We start from the raw sequence: 16,850 nt of genomic DNA on the forward strand, positions 1-16,850 counted from the left end.
TCCGCAAGTCCCGGCCCACGCCGCCTTCTCACCCTCCAGCGAGGTCCGCTTTGCCCTGAAGGGCGCGGGAAGGGGCCGGCGGCCGCCCAGACCTCGTCCCTCTCCTCGGCCCCGGCTCTTGCCTGGGTTACAGCCACGGCCTCGCCGCGGAGGCCCCGCTGCTCTGCGGGAGAGCGCCACCGCGCGTCCGGACAGAAAAGCGCAGGCGCCGGAGCACACCTGGGGCCGGGCGGCCTCCCCGCCCAACCCTGAACACGCCGAACTCGGCGGGAGCGTCCGCGGGCAGCGCTAGCGTCAGACGGAGCCCGGGACGCCTCTGCCCGCAGTTCCCCGGCCCTTCCGAGGCGTCCGTCTCGGCCAGGACGCCCAGGACGCGGCCGGGGGCACGGCGGGCTCAGCAGCGTGGACGTGGGCCTCCCGGCCGCCGCCGCGCCCCACCGTCGCGTTTCCTAAGACCCTGCGGAGACCGCGAGCCGGCGCGGGGGGCGGGGGCGGCATCTCGGCCGCGTGCTTCCGGCGCGCAGGGCTGGACGTCCCCGTGGGGGGGGGGGGGTCCCCCGTGGCGGGGCCGCCGTCGCCTCCTCACCGCGGCGCACGGAGGCCCGAGCCGGGAGGGCCCCGCCGCCGCCGCCTCCCCCGCCTGGCAGGGCGGGGCTGGCCTCCGAGCCGCGCCGAGGAGAAAACTCGGGTCGCGAGGAGCGAAGCACTTTAGTAAGAAGAGAATTACAGGGCCTTGGAGCTCGGTGTCCCGCCCGCCGCCCGCCTGTGCGCCTGACGCCAGCAGAGCCGCACCCCACCCCCACCCCCATCCCTGGGCTCGCTCTTGGAAGCGCGTCGCTGCTTTGCACACATTCGGCGACCGTCACTCCGTCCCTTCGCCGCTGATGGCCGTCGGCTGAGTGCTCAGCGGCAGGGGCGGGGCGGGGCGGGGCGCTGGGGCCGACCTGCGGGCACCCGGGGTCCTCTGGCCGTTCCTCAGTTCCTGGGCCTCCTCAGCTGTCACAGCGGCCGGAGTCACGCTCCATCACAGAAGCCCGTGTCCCTGGTGACGGGTGGCGTGGGAGCCCTCAGGACGGCTCCCCTGGAGCGAGGCTCTGCGCGGACTCCAGTGTGAGGAGGCTCAGAGCAGGGCTGAGCAACACCGTTTGGGGAGAAACAGCAAATTCCAGCCCCATGTGACATGGCTGTCCCCAGATGCAATGACGCACCTGCTGAGGCAGGTGTCAGCCTGGAGCAGATGGAGCAGCAGGGACAAAGCCAGGTGCAGGAAATAGCCGCGGGCAACGCCCAGGCAAGCCGGTCCAGGAGCAGCCTGGCCTCCCCAGGGAGGGCGTCCCTGCCGGGCAAGGACAGCTCTTGCGGCCGCCGTTCCCTGCACCGGGGGACGCAGGACAGACCTGCCAACACAGCCCGGCACCACGGGAATCCACGCTGCTCTCAGAACACACCTGGAGTCCTGGAGCCCACGGGGGAGCGCTCCACGGAGGCAGGCTTCTGGGACACAGGCTCACAGGACAGAGCCCAGACCCGGACGGGGAGTGTCCTGGCAGGTGGACGGTGCGGCGAGGCCTGAAAGTGAGTCTGAGGTTCCCAGCACGCGGGTCTGAGCGCTGATGTTGCCTCCTATCAAGACAGAGCACAGGTGAGAGGCCGCGGCCTGCGCGGTGCTGGCCTTGGCTGTCCAGGAGATGGAGGGGGACCTGGGTCTTACATTCGGGGCCTGAGTTAGCTGGGAATCATCGCATCCAAGTAAGTGAGGAAAGCACCCTGTAACGCAGAGTGAGGGCCTGTCGCGTCCTTGTTTCTCGCCAGTGTGGGGGGAGGGTTCCCAGAGGGGAGCGACTGGGTTGAGAGAAGTAACACTTCCTCCTGAACAGCTCAAACGGGAGAAGAGATCACTTGGCACAACAAGGTGAGAGACTCTGAGTCTCCTTGGACAGTCTGGGCAGAGTGGGTGAGAAGCCAAATAAGGGAGAGAAAACGGGGTCCAAGGAGCAGAAACGTGGACCCTACGGGCAGACGCGACCCCCACGCAAGGGGGACGCGACACCCAGCACTCAGAGGGCAGCGGCCTCCTGCCCCCCCCCCCACTGTGCTTGCCCCCTCGGCCCCGGTAACAGGCGGCAAGGTCAGTGCACTGACCAGAGCGACCAAGTGGCAGAGGTCTTGGTGGCTAATTCATCATCATGCCCTCGGATGGGCACACCGACAGCCACTAAGGTCACCCTGACCTGGAGAAGCAGAAATGCCTCCAGGGCGGGTGGGCAGAGCCCGCATGCCTCCTGTGGCTCCCAGGATTGAGCCTGTCTACAGACCCAGAACCTTCTGAGACGGGATGGTGGGGTCCCCAGACCCTCGAGCAAGGTCCAGGTCGATAGAAAGGGCAAAGAGCAAAGTGGACACGTAGAGTTAACTCCCTCCTCCAAGACGGGAGCCACAGGCAACAGTGCACAGCTGGGACAGCCCCGGAGGTGAGCCACTTGACCTGGGCCCACGTGGCCTGTGGAGCAGCACGACAGACCCCGGTGAGTGGGCCCGGATTCGTGGATTCACACAAACTCAATCAGTGACATCCCCACCCCACCCAACTGCAGGCGCTGCTCCGGACAGGGGTCGTTTCCTGGAACGCATCAGGACTCCCCCATCAGGATGGGCCCTCGTCAGGAACGGCCCCGGGTCTGGATGGCCCTGTGTCAGGCAGTGAATGCTGATGGGGCAGATGACACCCCTGTGCACCTGCTGGAGTGGCATCATGCCTGCCAGGGACAGGCGCCCTCATAGTCTCATGTGGCCCTCCCCTCTCCATGCGCTCACATCCCTGTCCTGTCACACCACCTACGGGACATCACTGCCGATGTGACATGTACAGGAAACCAGACACCTTAGACACCTTCATAAAATGTACAAACATCAAAGGGTGCAGCATAACCCCACAAAGAGCAGGTGCCGTGACCTGGAAACTTGCTGCCGTGTCCTCCCACAGACGGACAGGCTGGGGCACCCTACATCCGCAGCCACTGAGACAGAGACCAGATATTTAGAGGCCCTCCGGGTTCCGGAGGTGACATTTACAGACTGTGTGATGCTCTGGCCACTGACCAGGGAGCCCATAACATCACCAGCTTTGCCTGACGTCCAGAATGAGGCCTGCCGGCTGACGTGAACTCTGCCCCAGACGGGGGACCACAGGGGCCACACAGGCCACCAGCTCAGACCCTGCCATTCTGGGACAAAGCACGACAGCTATTCTCCTGCTGCAGACAGGCCGCGGCTCCCTCTGGAGCCTGGTGCAGCCAGGACGCTGCCTTCACCACAGGACACCTGGAGCCATTGCGTCCTAACGTTGGGCATGAGAGGCCTCACCACTGACTGCAGGTGAGACGGGGCTTGGCCACGCTTGGGGGACAGTCCCCCCAGCAAACGGCTCAGCCTCCTGGCAGCCACGCTGCTGCCTCCTCGCACATGGTGTCTCCAGGAGCGTTTCCCCCATCTGCTGCCCAAACTTGATTTCTGCAAAACACGCCAACACCCTCCACAGGAGAAACTCAGGGGCATCACAGCCCCAAGGGGCTCCTCCGACAGGGAAGGGAGGCGCCACCAGGAAGGCGCCACACCTTCATTTAGGCAGCAAGGATCAGTGTCCACGAGGCTGGGCCTACCGGGCAGGAGGCTGGCTAAGTGTATGGAGCTGGGCCAGAAGGAACGGACTGGGGCCTGGCTGGGGCATCAGAGCTGAGGACGGGCGTGGGGAGAGGGGGTGAGCGGAGTGTGTGCAGTCTGTCCCGCGAGGGCCAAGCGCTGCATCAGGTGACATGAGGCCCGACTGTGGATGTCAGGGACCCCCACACCATCCCCAGGGAGCCCTATCGCTACGGTGGGTCTCCAGGGCGCCGCTCCCAGGCATATCTCACAGCGGGCGGTCAGCCGGGGGTGAGGGTGTCACACCAGGATGCAGTACCTGGAGGGTGTGGCTGGGGCCCACCTCTGGCTCCTTCCACTCTGCCCACAGCCAGGCGCACGGGGAGCGAGGCAGCAGGGCAGTGGCTCTCCGTCCACACCACAGGCAGGGTGGATGTCTCTGGATGTCTCTTTCCCAAGGATGCATGTCTACAGGGGGCCTGAGAGCCCACCTGGCCGTGCTGGTCACGGGCCAGGGAACCCCAGGATGAGGAAGGGCTGATGGTGATGGCGGGGGTGACTGCCCTCCCATGGCGGTGGGGCTGTGACCCAGACGGCACTTGGGGGTTCTGTGGAAAAGCGCTTAGCTCCCACGTGCAGGGGTAAAAGTCTGTGCAGAACTAGTTACCCAAGCTAGAAAGACCCTTCCTCCCAGTGAGGACCCACAGCAGGCAGAGGCTGAGGGCAGAGGGCCGGGTGGAGCCCAGGGAGCATGGCCAGCTCTGCAGTCTCCTTGCTGCTCAGTGACCGTTTCTTGGCCGGTTTCCCCTCCCAGACCAGCTCCAGCGCCAGGAGCACCAACCTGCACTTTGGAGAACAGCCGAGGAGGGCTGGGGCCGTCCCGTAAAGAACATTGTCCAGAGGTGGAAACACCGACACAGGGGGTTTTGAATCACGTTCGGCAGAACCCAGGAGTTCGGTTTAAAAGGGGAGGGGTGTTGAGTCGGCAGAGGCACTGCCAGACCTAGAGTCTGCTGTCTCCCCGTGTCACCACCCCTGCGGGGGCTCCATCCTGGGCCCAGACCCCCCTGCGAGATGTGGGAGGGGCTGTCCTCACAGAGGGTGGGTGCGGCCGTTGCACCCAGACCTGGGGCAGGACAGCTTTGCAAGGGGTTTCTTGAGAACCAGCGGCCTTGCTGCTCCAACACAGCAGACGAGAAGCTTCCTGAACGTCAGAGAACCGCGGTGCTTGCCTGGAGTGGCCACAGCCCTGGCCCTCACTCCCCAGCCCACCCAGCTCCCGTCCTGAACCTGCCAACCCCAGACGCTGGAGACCGCGAGGCTCCTGCTTCCCCGGCCGCACGCTGCCCGGCACCTTCCAGGAGCTGCTGCTGCTCGGTTCTCCCCTGTGAGAACCTCAGCGCCAGGGATGAGGCACTGACGGGCCCACAGCCTCCCTGTGGGCCCCAGTAGCCAGTCCAGGAGGAGACATCCTCCCAGCCCAACCCGTGAGCACAGAGCTGGGTCCTGGACACAGCCACGTTTCAGGATTAGGCCTGTGGCCAGTAAGATGAAGCCGCCCATTTCTGGGTAACAGTCAGGTGAAAAGAACCTCTCCTCTCTGGATGGTGTGCTCGGGGAGCTGAGGCCTAGAGCCGCTATGACCGCTGGTTACCACGAGGGAGCCAGCCTGAGGGCCACACCAACCACTCAGGGAAAGCAAGTCGGGAACTGCAGAGCAATGGACCATGCGCCCTCATCAAACAGAACCTGGAAGCTACCCTCCCTTTGGATCTTCAACCCACATGCTGTCAAGTCCACTCAAGTCAGGTTCCCTGAGAGAGCCCAAAGTGTCCTGACTCACTGGATCACTTTACTTGTGGGTTTCTTGGCTAAATGTATTAGCATTTGTTTCTTCTCACTAAAAGTCCACATTTTCAACAAGGCTGCGTGTGTAAGACTGACAGCTTCATCCCACTTGTTCTGGTCTTGGCTGGTGGAAGCCGCCAGGTTCTCCGTGTACTGCAAGACGGACTTCAAGAACCTGTTTAAAAGAAAGAAATGAACTTATCTATTCCGCTGTGAAATGCCGGAATGATTTAAACATGTTCCTTTCATTATGGAATTACAACTAAATAGTTAATTCTGTTTGAGGACTTAAGGAAAAAAAATACATACAAAATAGAAATAAGAGACCACAGAGTGGAAGAGAGAAAGACAGCAGAAGGGGGCCGGCTCAGCGTCTGTCTCCTGCTCTCAGGCCCACACACCACGCTCTGAGGTTAGGAAGGCGCTCAGAAGCTGCCTGGGCGACGCCGACACGTAACGCGCACAGCGGACACTCGACGACCAGTGCCCCTCGGACCCTAGGGCCGCACCTCCACCGCCCGGACGAGGGCCCCCCCATTCAGAGGAGACACGTCCCGCTTGGAGTAGCTATTCCTGTTGGAAGGTTTTTCCTTAATTTGCCAAAATGTTCGCGGGGGTTGGCTGGGGCTGAGGGGAAGAAATGCTGTTTTTACATACTCTACATTCTCCTTGAAATTTCCCAAGAAATCTAAAATTTTCTCCAACTTTGAATTTTTGAAAGTGTTCATGCTGAGGGAGAAATGAAAAGACTAACAGGATGGAAACGCACAGACTTAGTCCAGAGGCCTGGTTTTCAGCTGGGGTGATCCTGCCCCCAGGGGACGTCTGGCCACATCTGAACCATTCTCAGTTGTCACAACTTAGGGGGGGGTGTCTAGTGGGCAGAGGCCTGGGACACTGCTCCACAGGCTGTGGGGCACGGGGCACGGGACGGTCCGCAGCAGAGATGATCCTGCCCCAAGGTCAGTGCCGAGGCTGAGAATCCCTGACCGAGGCAGCAACAATGACCAGCTACCCCTTGCTATCATGATGTGCGTTCTGATAAAATGCAGTCATACTGTCACCCTCATTTAAACACGTACTGAGGTGCCTGCTACCTGTAAAGTATTAGCTTAAAGCCACTGAGAGCCTCAGGGCCTCCTCGGGGAGGCGGTCGGGGCGTCCGTGGGGCGGGGCTGCCTCGGTTCTGGACTCTCTGGATGGGAAGTGTTCTCCCCCTCCGGACCCCCAGGTCTGAGGTCCTGCACAGCGGCTTCCCAACTGGAAAAGACTAGTTACAGCAGCCTGGCTCTGAGCCATGACCTGACTCAGGGCGTCCGCACAGCTGCCGAGACAGGGACCGCGCCAGCTTCCTCCCTGACATCACACCCACCCCCGAGGGAGGGATTCGGAAGACGTACACGTGTAAATCACAGTTAGCTTTTTGAAATGTGTCAGCTTTAACACAAACTTGCTCTGAAATCCCCAAGAACAGTGATGGGCGAGACTGTGGGGTTTAAAATCCCACCGAGAGACTAACCGACAGGCGTGGACATTATCCAGAATGAACAAAACACGGCTTCAGGGCTCAGAGGGCGGCACACTCACCTCAGATACTGCTGATACTCTGAAGTATTCTTCCCACCAATCGTGTGAATGTTGACCAATTCCAGAGCAATCAGCAATAAAATCAGGTAGAGCACAGGAGACAGAACCTTAACACTAAAAATAGAAGAAGTTAGTGTGATAAACACAACTGTTTCTCACCTTCACAAGGGGAAGACGTCTCGCCTAACCACAGACTTGTCAAGAACACTCCGCGCGGACAGCCGTGTTTCTGGTGGCTGTGCTGCGCGTCCCCTCCCTGTGGAGCACGGGCACCTCGCTGACCCTGGGCCGGCAGCCTGCCCTGAGGGCCCGTCCCTCCCTGGGCTCCTGCGTCTTCCCTGAATTCCGCGTTCAGGAAAGGACCCTCGAAAGAGGAAGATCACAAATGCTCAGACATGAGAACGCACTCAGTGCCTCTGGGACCCAAAGCCAGTGAGAGACGGACTCCAGCTCTCCCACGAACCCGGCAGGGACTGCGACATACATCCCATCTGGGAAAGGACACAATGCAGGCCTTACAACCGGCCGGGACGTGTGGAAATCGGGAGTAGCCGTTCAGAAGCAACCCAGGAATACTTACTTAAAGCTCTGTAAACTAGATACCACTCAACCCAAAAGCTCTAGGAATTTGTCCAGAGTGATAACTTCCTGAGACGCAGCACATTCTAAGGTGGGAGGTGTGGGTGAGGACGCCCGATGCCGCATCCCCGGTTAGTCTGCCGTCATGTTTTAACCCCCTGGGTCGGTGGGACCCATGCTCCTCAGGCCAAATTATAAACAGCATCTTAAGGTAGCACGTACCGTGACTTTCCTGAAACGAGTGCTTCTCCGGAGCGAGGACTGGAAGCGCATCCATGGTCACCACCGCCCGCGACCCGCCTCCCCCAACCGGACCGCCAGCCACGCACCTGCTCGCCATGCGCAGGTAGTTCCGCCTCTGCCGCGAGCGGAGGCTCCGGTCCACCCACTGCTGGTGCCTCCGCTCCCAGGAGGCGGTGACCTGGCCAGACACGCGGCAGCAGCAGGCACCGATCTTCCGGAAGACGGTGAGCACCTCCAGGACGGTTCTGGGGCAGAACAGGGTCGGGACAGGGATGCCGCAGAGTTCACGGAGCAGCTGGGGCCACCTGCAGACCAGAGCATGGGTTCTGGCGGGGCCCCTCCACCGCCCGTCCCCAGGGCATCCTGACCAGCCAGCCCACCCGCGGTGGCCTGCGGGCATGTTCTCCGTCTGCTATACAGCTGTTAACACGGCAGACATCAGATGAACGCACGCCTGACCACAGTGAACAGAACACATATTTCTAACATCCACCAGACACACCAACACATGCACAGAGACCATCAAAGCTTATCTGACAATTCCTCTTGAGGGACAACAGGGGCTTCTAACGCAGCCACCAGGCCCATAACACTTAAAACACAGACTTGTGACTACGTCTGCAACCCCGACTCCCAGGTGTCCTGAACTCACCTCCCAGGAGGGCTGTCCAAGTCAGGGGGGACACAGAGCTTCGCAGGGAGGTGGCGACACAGCTCAGCCATGATGTCTGTGATTAAAGACTTGCAGTCATTTGTTTCAGAGTTACTTTCCAACCTGAAAAACAAAATATGCACAGACGCATGGCAACAAGCAAGACGCCCCGTCAGTGCCTGTGCAAAATCATGTACTTTTAACGGTTCACTGAGTAAAGCACTTAGTCTGCAACTTGCTTCCCCAAACACGAAGTGAAGGGCCACCCTCGGAGTGGAGGCAGAACAGGACATGATACGCTGGGAGCACCACGCCTGCCGCAGGAGCCCGTCCCCCTGCCCCGCAGACCCTCTTCCAACCGTCCGCTCAGACTCTTGGTGGAGGCCAGCCACCTCCCCACAACACTGCCCCCCAGCCTCCGGGGGGGTCGTCACCACCCCCCACCCCATCTTGGCCCCCGGTCACCGTCCCTGGCTGTATCTCATGGCTGTGCTGTGTCCCGGCGCCCACCGGCCGCCGAGGCCCGTGGGACCCGGACAGACTCACTGGGCAGCTTCCCCTCCAGCTCCTTTGGGCAAAGGCAGCAGAGGCCAAGCCCTGAGGCTCTCCTCACAGCTCAGAACCTGAGAAGAAAATGTTGAAAGAATGTTCTAGACAACATGCTCCTAAACTGTTAGAGACGCCACGTTTTAGAACTAGGTGGAGGGTCTCGGTCACGTGGTACGAGCAGGTGAGGGAGGAGGTGAAAGCACAGGGGGGTCGTGGGGGCCGGCGTCTGGGGCAGCTGGGCACCCTGCGGAGTGCTGGGCCCGTCCCTCCTTGCAGGAAACAAGCTGTCCCCATGAGACCACCCGCCCTCCCTCAACCCCGGGCCCTCGCTCCAGGCCCTCGACCCGGCATCTCTTCCTGACCCTTGACCCCAGCCTCTGCTTCCCACCCCCGCCTCGACCTCTGCCCCCAGACCCCGCCCCCCGGCCCACAGAAGCACAGGGTGCGGAGCGCTGTTGCTGATGCTGAAGGAGGCTGGCTCGTTACACAGGGTGACCCCTGGAGCAATGGCCTCCCACTGAAGAGACCGTGAGTCCACCATGGCGGAGGGGCCAGAGTCACAGGACAGGTGACCCCAGGAATCCGCTACGGGAGGGTGGGCAGTGACAGGGAACAGCGTAGAGACCCAAGGGGGCGGGAGATGCAGCGCTGAGGCCAAAGGGCTCTGCCTTCCAGAATCATACCTCCTCCGCCAACCCCATTCGCCTCCCTTCCAATGGCCTTTGCTCCGGAAGCTCGGAATTGTGAGGGACGCATGTGGTGTGTGGCACGAGGGGGTGACATGGCCAATGCAGCATCACCACATAGGACCATGGATGTGGGAGCTCGGACGCAGGACCAGGGGATGCGAGAGCTTGGCCGACCCTGCCTGGCGTGGCCGCCAGCTCCCTGCCCAGCGTCCGGCCCATCACCCCACCGGGGCGGCTCTTCCCTAAGCCGGGCGGCTCCCCGCACCACTGCAGTCTCGCCCCAGCCCCCGTACCGACCCTTCGGCTTCTTTCGGGGTTTCTCAGGGGGCCTCCCTCAAGACGACCCTGGCTTTGCCCCTGTGCCGCCTCCCACGCATCCAGCGGCGAAGCTGGGCTGGACGGCAGCTGGGCCCCTAGGCCCCTGCAGGCGCAACCTCCCCGCCCCGCCACACGCACCTGCTTTTTAAGCCGAGATGCTGGATGGCAGCGAGCAACGTAGCCCTCTGCGAGACCCATCAGCGATCTCACCATGGCCTTCTCCTAGTTTAAGACAAACGGACAGCTGTGACCACCACGCCTCCAGGTTTCTGCTTCCGCCCGCTGCACACAGTACAGGGACGTCCACTCTCTAAACAGTGTTCTGCCAACTTGCACTTTGTTAAAAAAAAAAACAAAGCTAGATTCTCTCACTCTCAGATGAAGTAAATTCCACCTGGACCAAGAGATGTAAATGGAAGGAGAAAAGCTCTGAAAGTCCAAGGGAAAACATATAAATATATTCATAATTCTGAACAACAAGGGGTCTCTCAAGAACAACTCCAGATGCAGGTGCCGGAGAGAAGAGACATCAAGACCTAGGGACAAGCAGCAGCGCGTGCCCTGAAATGGCGAACAAGGCCGGAACACCAGCGAGGAGGCAAAGTGAGCAGAGCGGGGCAAAAGACGCGCACAAGCGGCTCACACAAGAGCCGCAGCCTCCCCGACAGACCTGAGAAAGGGCAGCGACACACACAGATCAGTAAGGGAAACGAAAACAGGGGCTTCTGATGCCTTTGCGTCGGAGCTGGACTTTGACAAAGTCGCCGACACAAATGCCCAAGTGAACACAGGGGTTTGTCTCTGCATCACAGTCGGGGACGCCCCACTGCAGAGAAAATCAGAAGTCCTCCGTCAGTGAGGGGCAGCTCCGACGAACAATGAGCTGCCAGTGAAGTGGGGTGTCAAGTGGCCGAGAAAGAGTAAAGCAGAACTAAGATGCCAACAACGCGCTGTGAACGAAAATGCTAAGACAGGAGAAGGGCGTCCTCAAGGAACCCGTCCGGGCTGTCGCGGAGGCCGTGGGCGCAGAGCCACACGGCCGCCAGCAGCAGGAATCGCCGGGCTTCCGCCTCGTGTGGTGACGGTTCCATCCTGCTTGACCTCTGACACACGTGCTACAGTCACTGTTGCACGTACAATCTGCAAGAAGGGTTAAAGTACCACTAACTTTCTGACCTGCCTTATTTACTTTAAAATAATAAAAGAATTACAGGTTATTGACAAATGCAAGTGTTCTACCCCCTCAATTTAATAGTCCTCTGTAAATGTTGCCGATTTATTTAGTTAATCCTGTTTTATACTTTGTCCTTTGGTATGCAATATCCTGTCACCATTAAAAACAAAAGCAAATGTATTCTTAAGAAATGAGTTGAATTATTTTAGGTTCGATCAGTGGTGCCGACTGATCTGTCACAGAGAACGCACGCACGCGTGTCACTTGTTCGCGTGGAGGCACACCGCAACAGAGCAGGTTTTGAAAAGGTGATGAGGAGCTAATCACGTCTGGAAGCAAACCACACTCTCTCATAAATGGATGGCAGGGAGCCTGCGCCGTGCGCTACCTTGAAAACTGGCAGCAGGTCTTCGTCAGTGAGTCTCAGTAAAAGCACGAAGGAAAAGGCAAGCAGCTGGTTTGCTGCCTCCCTTGGAAACTCGGGCAAGCTGACTTCCCCGTGGCTTAAACGGTCTCTCACACGGGGACCCTCCTGATGGTTCAGGAAATCCCAGAGAAATTCCTGCCAAAGAAAGGACACAGAAGACATTTTGTCAGTATCCTCAGCAGAAAGAAGGCAGGTGCCAAGGCCCAGAAAGGGGAGGCCTGAGAAGCGCGGAGCAGCAAGTTGCCTATGAAAACGTGGGCCTGGACCCCCTCAGTCGGACAAGGGAGCACCAAGCTGGGTCTGCCACAGGGATCTCCTGGCTTTATCAGTGCACCCTGCCATCCCAGGCAGGTTCTCCAGGGACCCCGTTCCCTGCAATGCACCCCAACACCTCAGGCAGGATTCTGAGGGACCCCCTTCTCTGTAACTGCACCCCACTGTCTCTGGCAGGGTTCTCCCGGGGGACCCCGCTCTCTGTAACTGCACCGGCTGCTCAGGTCTCCCGGGAAGCCCAGACCTGTATCTGCTCCCGGGCCCACACAGCCTGAGACGCTCGGAAGACCAGGTACAACACGCGCGGAGGACAAGTACCGTTTCTGGTCCTCACTCTCCCTGAGGAACAAGCCCTGACCGGCCACTTCTAGAAGCGGCTTCCATCAGTGAAAGAAGTCAGTGCTGGGCTGGGCACCGCTCTCGTGCCCCCCTCTCCATGGGCCCTCTACCTCTGCCTTTCTCCGAACACCTGTTCATGTCTGAGGCCATGAAGACACTGCCCCTCTGCATGACACCCGTCCGGGGCCTCGTTCACAGGGTGAGGGGAAAGCCAGGAAGCCCGGCCTGCTGACCAGGCAGGCCACCAGCAGAAGAGTCAGGGGCTCACGGGGGAGAAGGGCCTGAGACAGACGTGCGAAGGCACCCTCATCTCCTACGGCAGGAAGGAGCCCAAGGAGCACACAGAATCCGACCAACATCACCCGACAGGAACTGGATGCCGGGGTGCTAGCTCCCAGTCAAAAGGAACACATACAGACATTCTATTTACAGTCCAAAGTGGTCACCTGGTGTCTCCACAAAATACAAAAGTTGGATAAATGGGAAACAGCTCTAAATAATTAATTCTCCTTTCTTCTACACCGTCTCACCAGCCCCACCTGCCTGCTGTGGTTCACAAAACACAGGGGTCCCTTCTGCCAGCACAGCACACACCCCACAGACACTGCTCAGGAGCGGGGCCACAGCCACACCCCCCCCAGACACTGCTCAGAAGCGGGGGCCACAGCCACACCCCCCAACAGACACTGCTCAGGAGCGGGGCCACAGCCACACACCCCCAACAGACACTGCTCAGGAGCCGGGGCACAGGCAGGCCTCGGGAGAGGCCAGTAAGCCACTAGCCCGAAGCCCGGTGGCCGAGCTGGGTCTGAGCTCAGCAAACGCCAGCTGCACAGGCGGCCAAGTTCAGACATGGGAATGACTCAGAAGCATGTCTTGTGAGCACATCACAAGCCAAATTAATGCCGTTCCCAGAAGTGCTAACCCTGTCCTTATGTAAACACACAGACATTAGACTGGAAATGCCAAATACTTTACCATTGCGGGCTCTCCAAGGAAAAGAGGAAGTTGATTGATTTTACCATCATTCAAGTGTTTTGCCAATATCTAAAACATGAAAAATAAATAAGCTGATTAACTGCCACACCTACACACACACCCCCCACACACACACACAAACTTTCAGTGTCAAAAGATACTGTACCTTGGGCTGTTTAAGTGTAAAACCAATTAATAAAATAAGGACAGACTTAAAAACATAGCAACTACCTGTTCAGGAAAGCTTTTCTTAACCACTACAATGACTTTTAGAAGATATTATATATGTGTGTGTGTGTACACAAGTGCGCATGTGTGTTTGTGGATATGTGTTCTATGCATTTATGTGTGTACATGTATTTGTATACGTGTATTTATGTGTGTTGATGTATATTTGTGTGTATACAGGTATGTGTATTTGTACACTGTTTATATGTATTTATGTGCACATGCACGTATACACGTGTTTATGCATGTTGATATGTATATATGTGTGTGCACTGCATTTACATGTACCCGTGTTCACACGTGTCTGTGTATTGTGTATATTTGCATGCATGTGTGCATACATGTGCTCACAGTGCTTGTGTTACACGTATACATATGTTCATGTGTGCTTGTATGCGTTGTATATGTGCATGTGTGGGTTATGTGTATGTTTCCATGTATGTGTACACATGTCTGCATTTAAATGTACATGTATTGCACACACATTTGCGTGCATTCGCATGTGTGCGTGTTTATATGCATGCACACATGTGTGCACGTCTGTGTACACAAGTACACATCAGAGTAACCTCAGAAGTCACTTCTCAATTCACCATGGACTCTTCAGGGATCTGACCCCCTAATCTAGTCCTATACACCTGGCTCCATACAGATGTGACCACACCAGCTACTTTAATCCTCACAGTATCAAGTACATATCCAAGTGACAGCAATTATTTGCCTGAGGAACAAACTCTGAACGTTAGCAGGTACGTTTCTAACCCAGTCACCACCCGCCCACTCAGGAGTCTAACGGTTACCTCAAAGGCAGAGTGATCTGAGTGCCCAGATCTCTACACAGAGCCCTGCTCTGCTTCCCCCAGGCTAGCTCTGAGGTGTCACACTTCAGAGCACATGGAATTCCAACCAGGATCACGCACACAAAAGCCTCTACATTCTACAAGTGATAAAAGATACTTTCAATGGTAATTTTTACTATGCCAGATTTCCACCTTCAGAATCACACCTGCAATTCACAGATTAAATGCATCAGTGCACACTGCAGACCCGTAACAGCAGTTGATGTAAATTTCATGTGCAAGAAAATGTTAACCTTAACTAAAATGTAAGCCTCTAAATAACTGTAGCATACAATGTTATATCTCTTGGCATTTTCCATAACTTTTAGAAACTAGGTTAGTAAGACTGGGCCTCAATTAGCCTGAAAACTGTATTTAAATCTATAATCAGCTTTTTTTAGATTTATTTTTGCTTATTTGACTATTGGCATTTTCCTATAAGCGTAAGATTTATGGCTGATCTTTAATTTTATACTTTAATTTTTATTTTAAAATAATACAATGTTCTGTTTGGTTCAAGATACCTTGTACGTTTACTTACTTCATCAAAGGTAGTATACAGAGCTGTTGACTTCAGGAAAAGAAAGAAAAGACATAATTAAAACAAAGTACAAGTCGTGTAACACTATTCAAAGCAGGAAAAAGGGCAGTACAGGGCCACAAACATGAAAGCCTCTTCTGTAAGTAAACCTTCCTCCAGCAACGCTTTGGGAAGGATGCCACTGACAACAGAAGGAGCATGAAAGACATGGCAACAGTGGCCGTGGTGTGCAGCCGCGCTGCGACCCTGCCCTCACAGGCGCCTGAGCAGAACCTGCTAACGTTTATGGCCCCACAGCTCCACAAACCACTGCTCACACAACAGGGTGCTTCTACTGATGGCGGGACCCGTGTGCAGTGAGTGCAGCTAAGTGTTTCCTCCAACCAGCAGCCTGTGTGTGTCACGCCTCCCAGGGAAATGCGTGCAGAGCTTACAGATGGGGCCCCTGCAGGTGAGCACCGCGCACCCCACACGCCCAGGCTCCTCTACGAAACCGCAGGTGAGGAAGGCTCGGCCAGCGGGCTGCTGGGGGGCTCAGCCAGATTCCACACACAGCACGCTGAAGTCACTCAGGGTTTCATGGAAGCCAAGCACTCGAGAAACGTGTCGTTCTTATGAATGCTTATTAACGCAGTTTCATGTGAACATTATCAAATACTCTCCGACATTTACTCCTGGGTGGGCGGCGCTAAAGCCTGAAACTCCACGGGGCAGGGAGCCGCTCAGCAGTGGTGCCAGGCACAGCTGCATGGGGCCCTGGCTTCCATCCCTAGCGCCTCCATTAAAAACAAACAAACCAGTAAGTAAATAAAAACGAAGCTCTTACCTTTGGCTCCCAAGCCAGTACTGCTGACCCTAAAATATTTCCTGAGCTCTATTCTAAATATCCAATTGCCTCCTAAATATCCCCACCACCTCCTCAGAGAAGCTGAACGTTCTCATCTCCATAAACTATGAGAATTAACTTCTACCTTGTTCTGTGGAATTGGTGCAAACGTCTGCTCTCTCACCCCTAATACACAGGCTTCTTAAAAGTCATGAAGTCTTAGGCATCTTCACAAGCCCCTTGGCCTTGAAGAGATCCTTGACTGAAATAAGCACTCAGTAAACAATTACAGCATTTGCACATTTTATAGTCTTACAAAGTATTTTCATTTATGTATTGCCTTATAAGTAAGTTGATGCTATGGTTATTCTGGATAAAAGCTTCAGCTAAAAAGTAGGAGATTCTTTGATAGATGACCTTCTCTGTAGGAACAGTCACACTACTTCCTTGTGCCGTCAGACGGCAGTGCACAGCCAAGTCCGTGACAGCATGGGGCCCTGCGGTGACTGGCCACGCTACCACCAAGTCAATCCTGAGTACTCGAGCGAGCCTCATGGCAACTGGGGCTCCAGCCCTTCCCACTGGAGGATCAGCGCCTCACTCACCAGCCTGGACAGCACAGCCACAAGGAGGGCCCCGGAGTGGACGCCAGGGACACAGACACAGGTGCCCCGCCAGAGCCCACACCAGAGACCTTAACAGAAATGCACATGAGGCAAAGCAGAACCACCTGAGAAAGACAGGACGGAAACAGATGCAGGGAAGAGCAGCCGTTAGGCCTGAGTAGACCAGCCCTGGGAGGTCACTGCTGTGGCCGACATGGTTGGCACGGGACTGCAGGCAACGCGTGAGAAAAGACACGCATGTTAAGGAACTGGTGAGGGGCCTGAATTACCCTGGAGGAAACAGAGGGAAAACAATCTAGCAAAGGCTGGGCCAGACTCTGAGACCCCGACAGCTGTGCAGAAGCGTGAGCCCTGCTGGCAGGCGCTGAGGGCCACTGAAGGCGTTTAACATGAGACCACAAAAGACACGGAATCATTAAGAGTTTAGAAAATGCCAGGCAGCCGTGCGCGAATGGACGAGAAGGTGGAGAGTCAGGAGGCCTGGCTGGGAGGTGG

At 57.0% G+C, this 16,850-nt stretch overlaps 1 protein-coding gene across 10 annotated transcripts in view; it reads right to left on the reverse strand.

Annotated features, from left to right (window-relative positions):
- Nucleotides 1-689: 689 nt before the first annotated feature.
- The window catches only part of ERMARD (ER membrane associated RNA degradation), a 40,233-nt gene continuing 24,072 nt past the window's right edge, over nt 690-16,850 (reverse strand). For 3 of the 10 annotated variants that reach the window (XM_074367937.1, XM_074367934.1, XM_045524895.2), the window contains 10 exons: nt 14,904-14,933; nt 13,296-13,364; nt 11,667-11,840; nt 10,243-10,326; nt 9,095-9,171; nt 8,549-8,671; nt 7,983-8,201; nt 7,075-7,188; nt 5,483-5,662; nt 1,074-1,623 (listed from right to left, as the gene is read on the reverse strand). In XM_074367937.1, the coding sequence (XP_074224038.1) occupies nt 1,224-1,623; nt 5,483-5,662; nt 7,075-7,188; nt 7,983-8,201; nt 8,549-8,671; nt 9,095-9,171; nt 10,243-10,326; nt 11,667-11,840; nt 13,296-13,364; nt 14,904-14,933 (1,470 nt within the window). In that variant the 3' untranslated portion in view covers nt 1,074-1,223. Of the gene's footprint in view, nt 1,870-5,482; nt 5,663-7,074; nt 7,189-7,982; nt 8,202-8,548; nt 8,672-9,094; nt 9,172-10,242; nt 10,327-11,666; nt 11,841-13,295; nt 13,365-14,903; nt 14,934-16,850 lie in introns of all 10 variants that reach the window. The other 7 variants (XM_074367939.1, XM_074367935.1, XM_074367943.1 and 4 more) reach the window with 7 other exon arrangements.

This window comes from Camelus bactrianus, chromosome 8 (assembly GCF_048773025.1).
Source record: "Camelus bactrianus isolate YW-2024 breed Bactrian camel chromosome 8, ASM4877302v1, whole genome shotgun sequence".
NCBI classification, from domain to species: Eukaryota; Metazoa; Chordata; class Mammalia; order Artiodactyla; family Camelidae; genus Camelus; species Camelus bactrianus.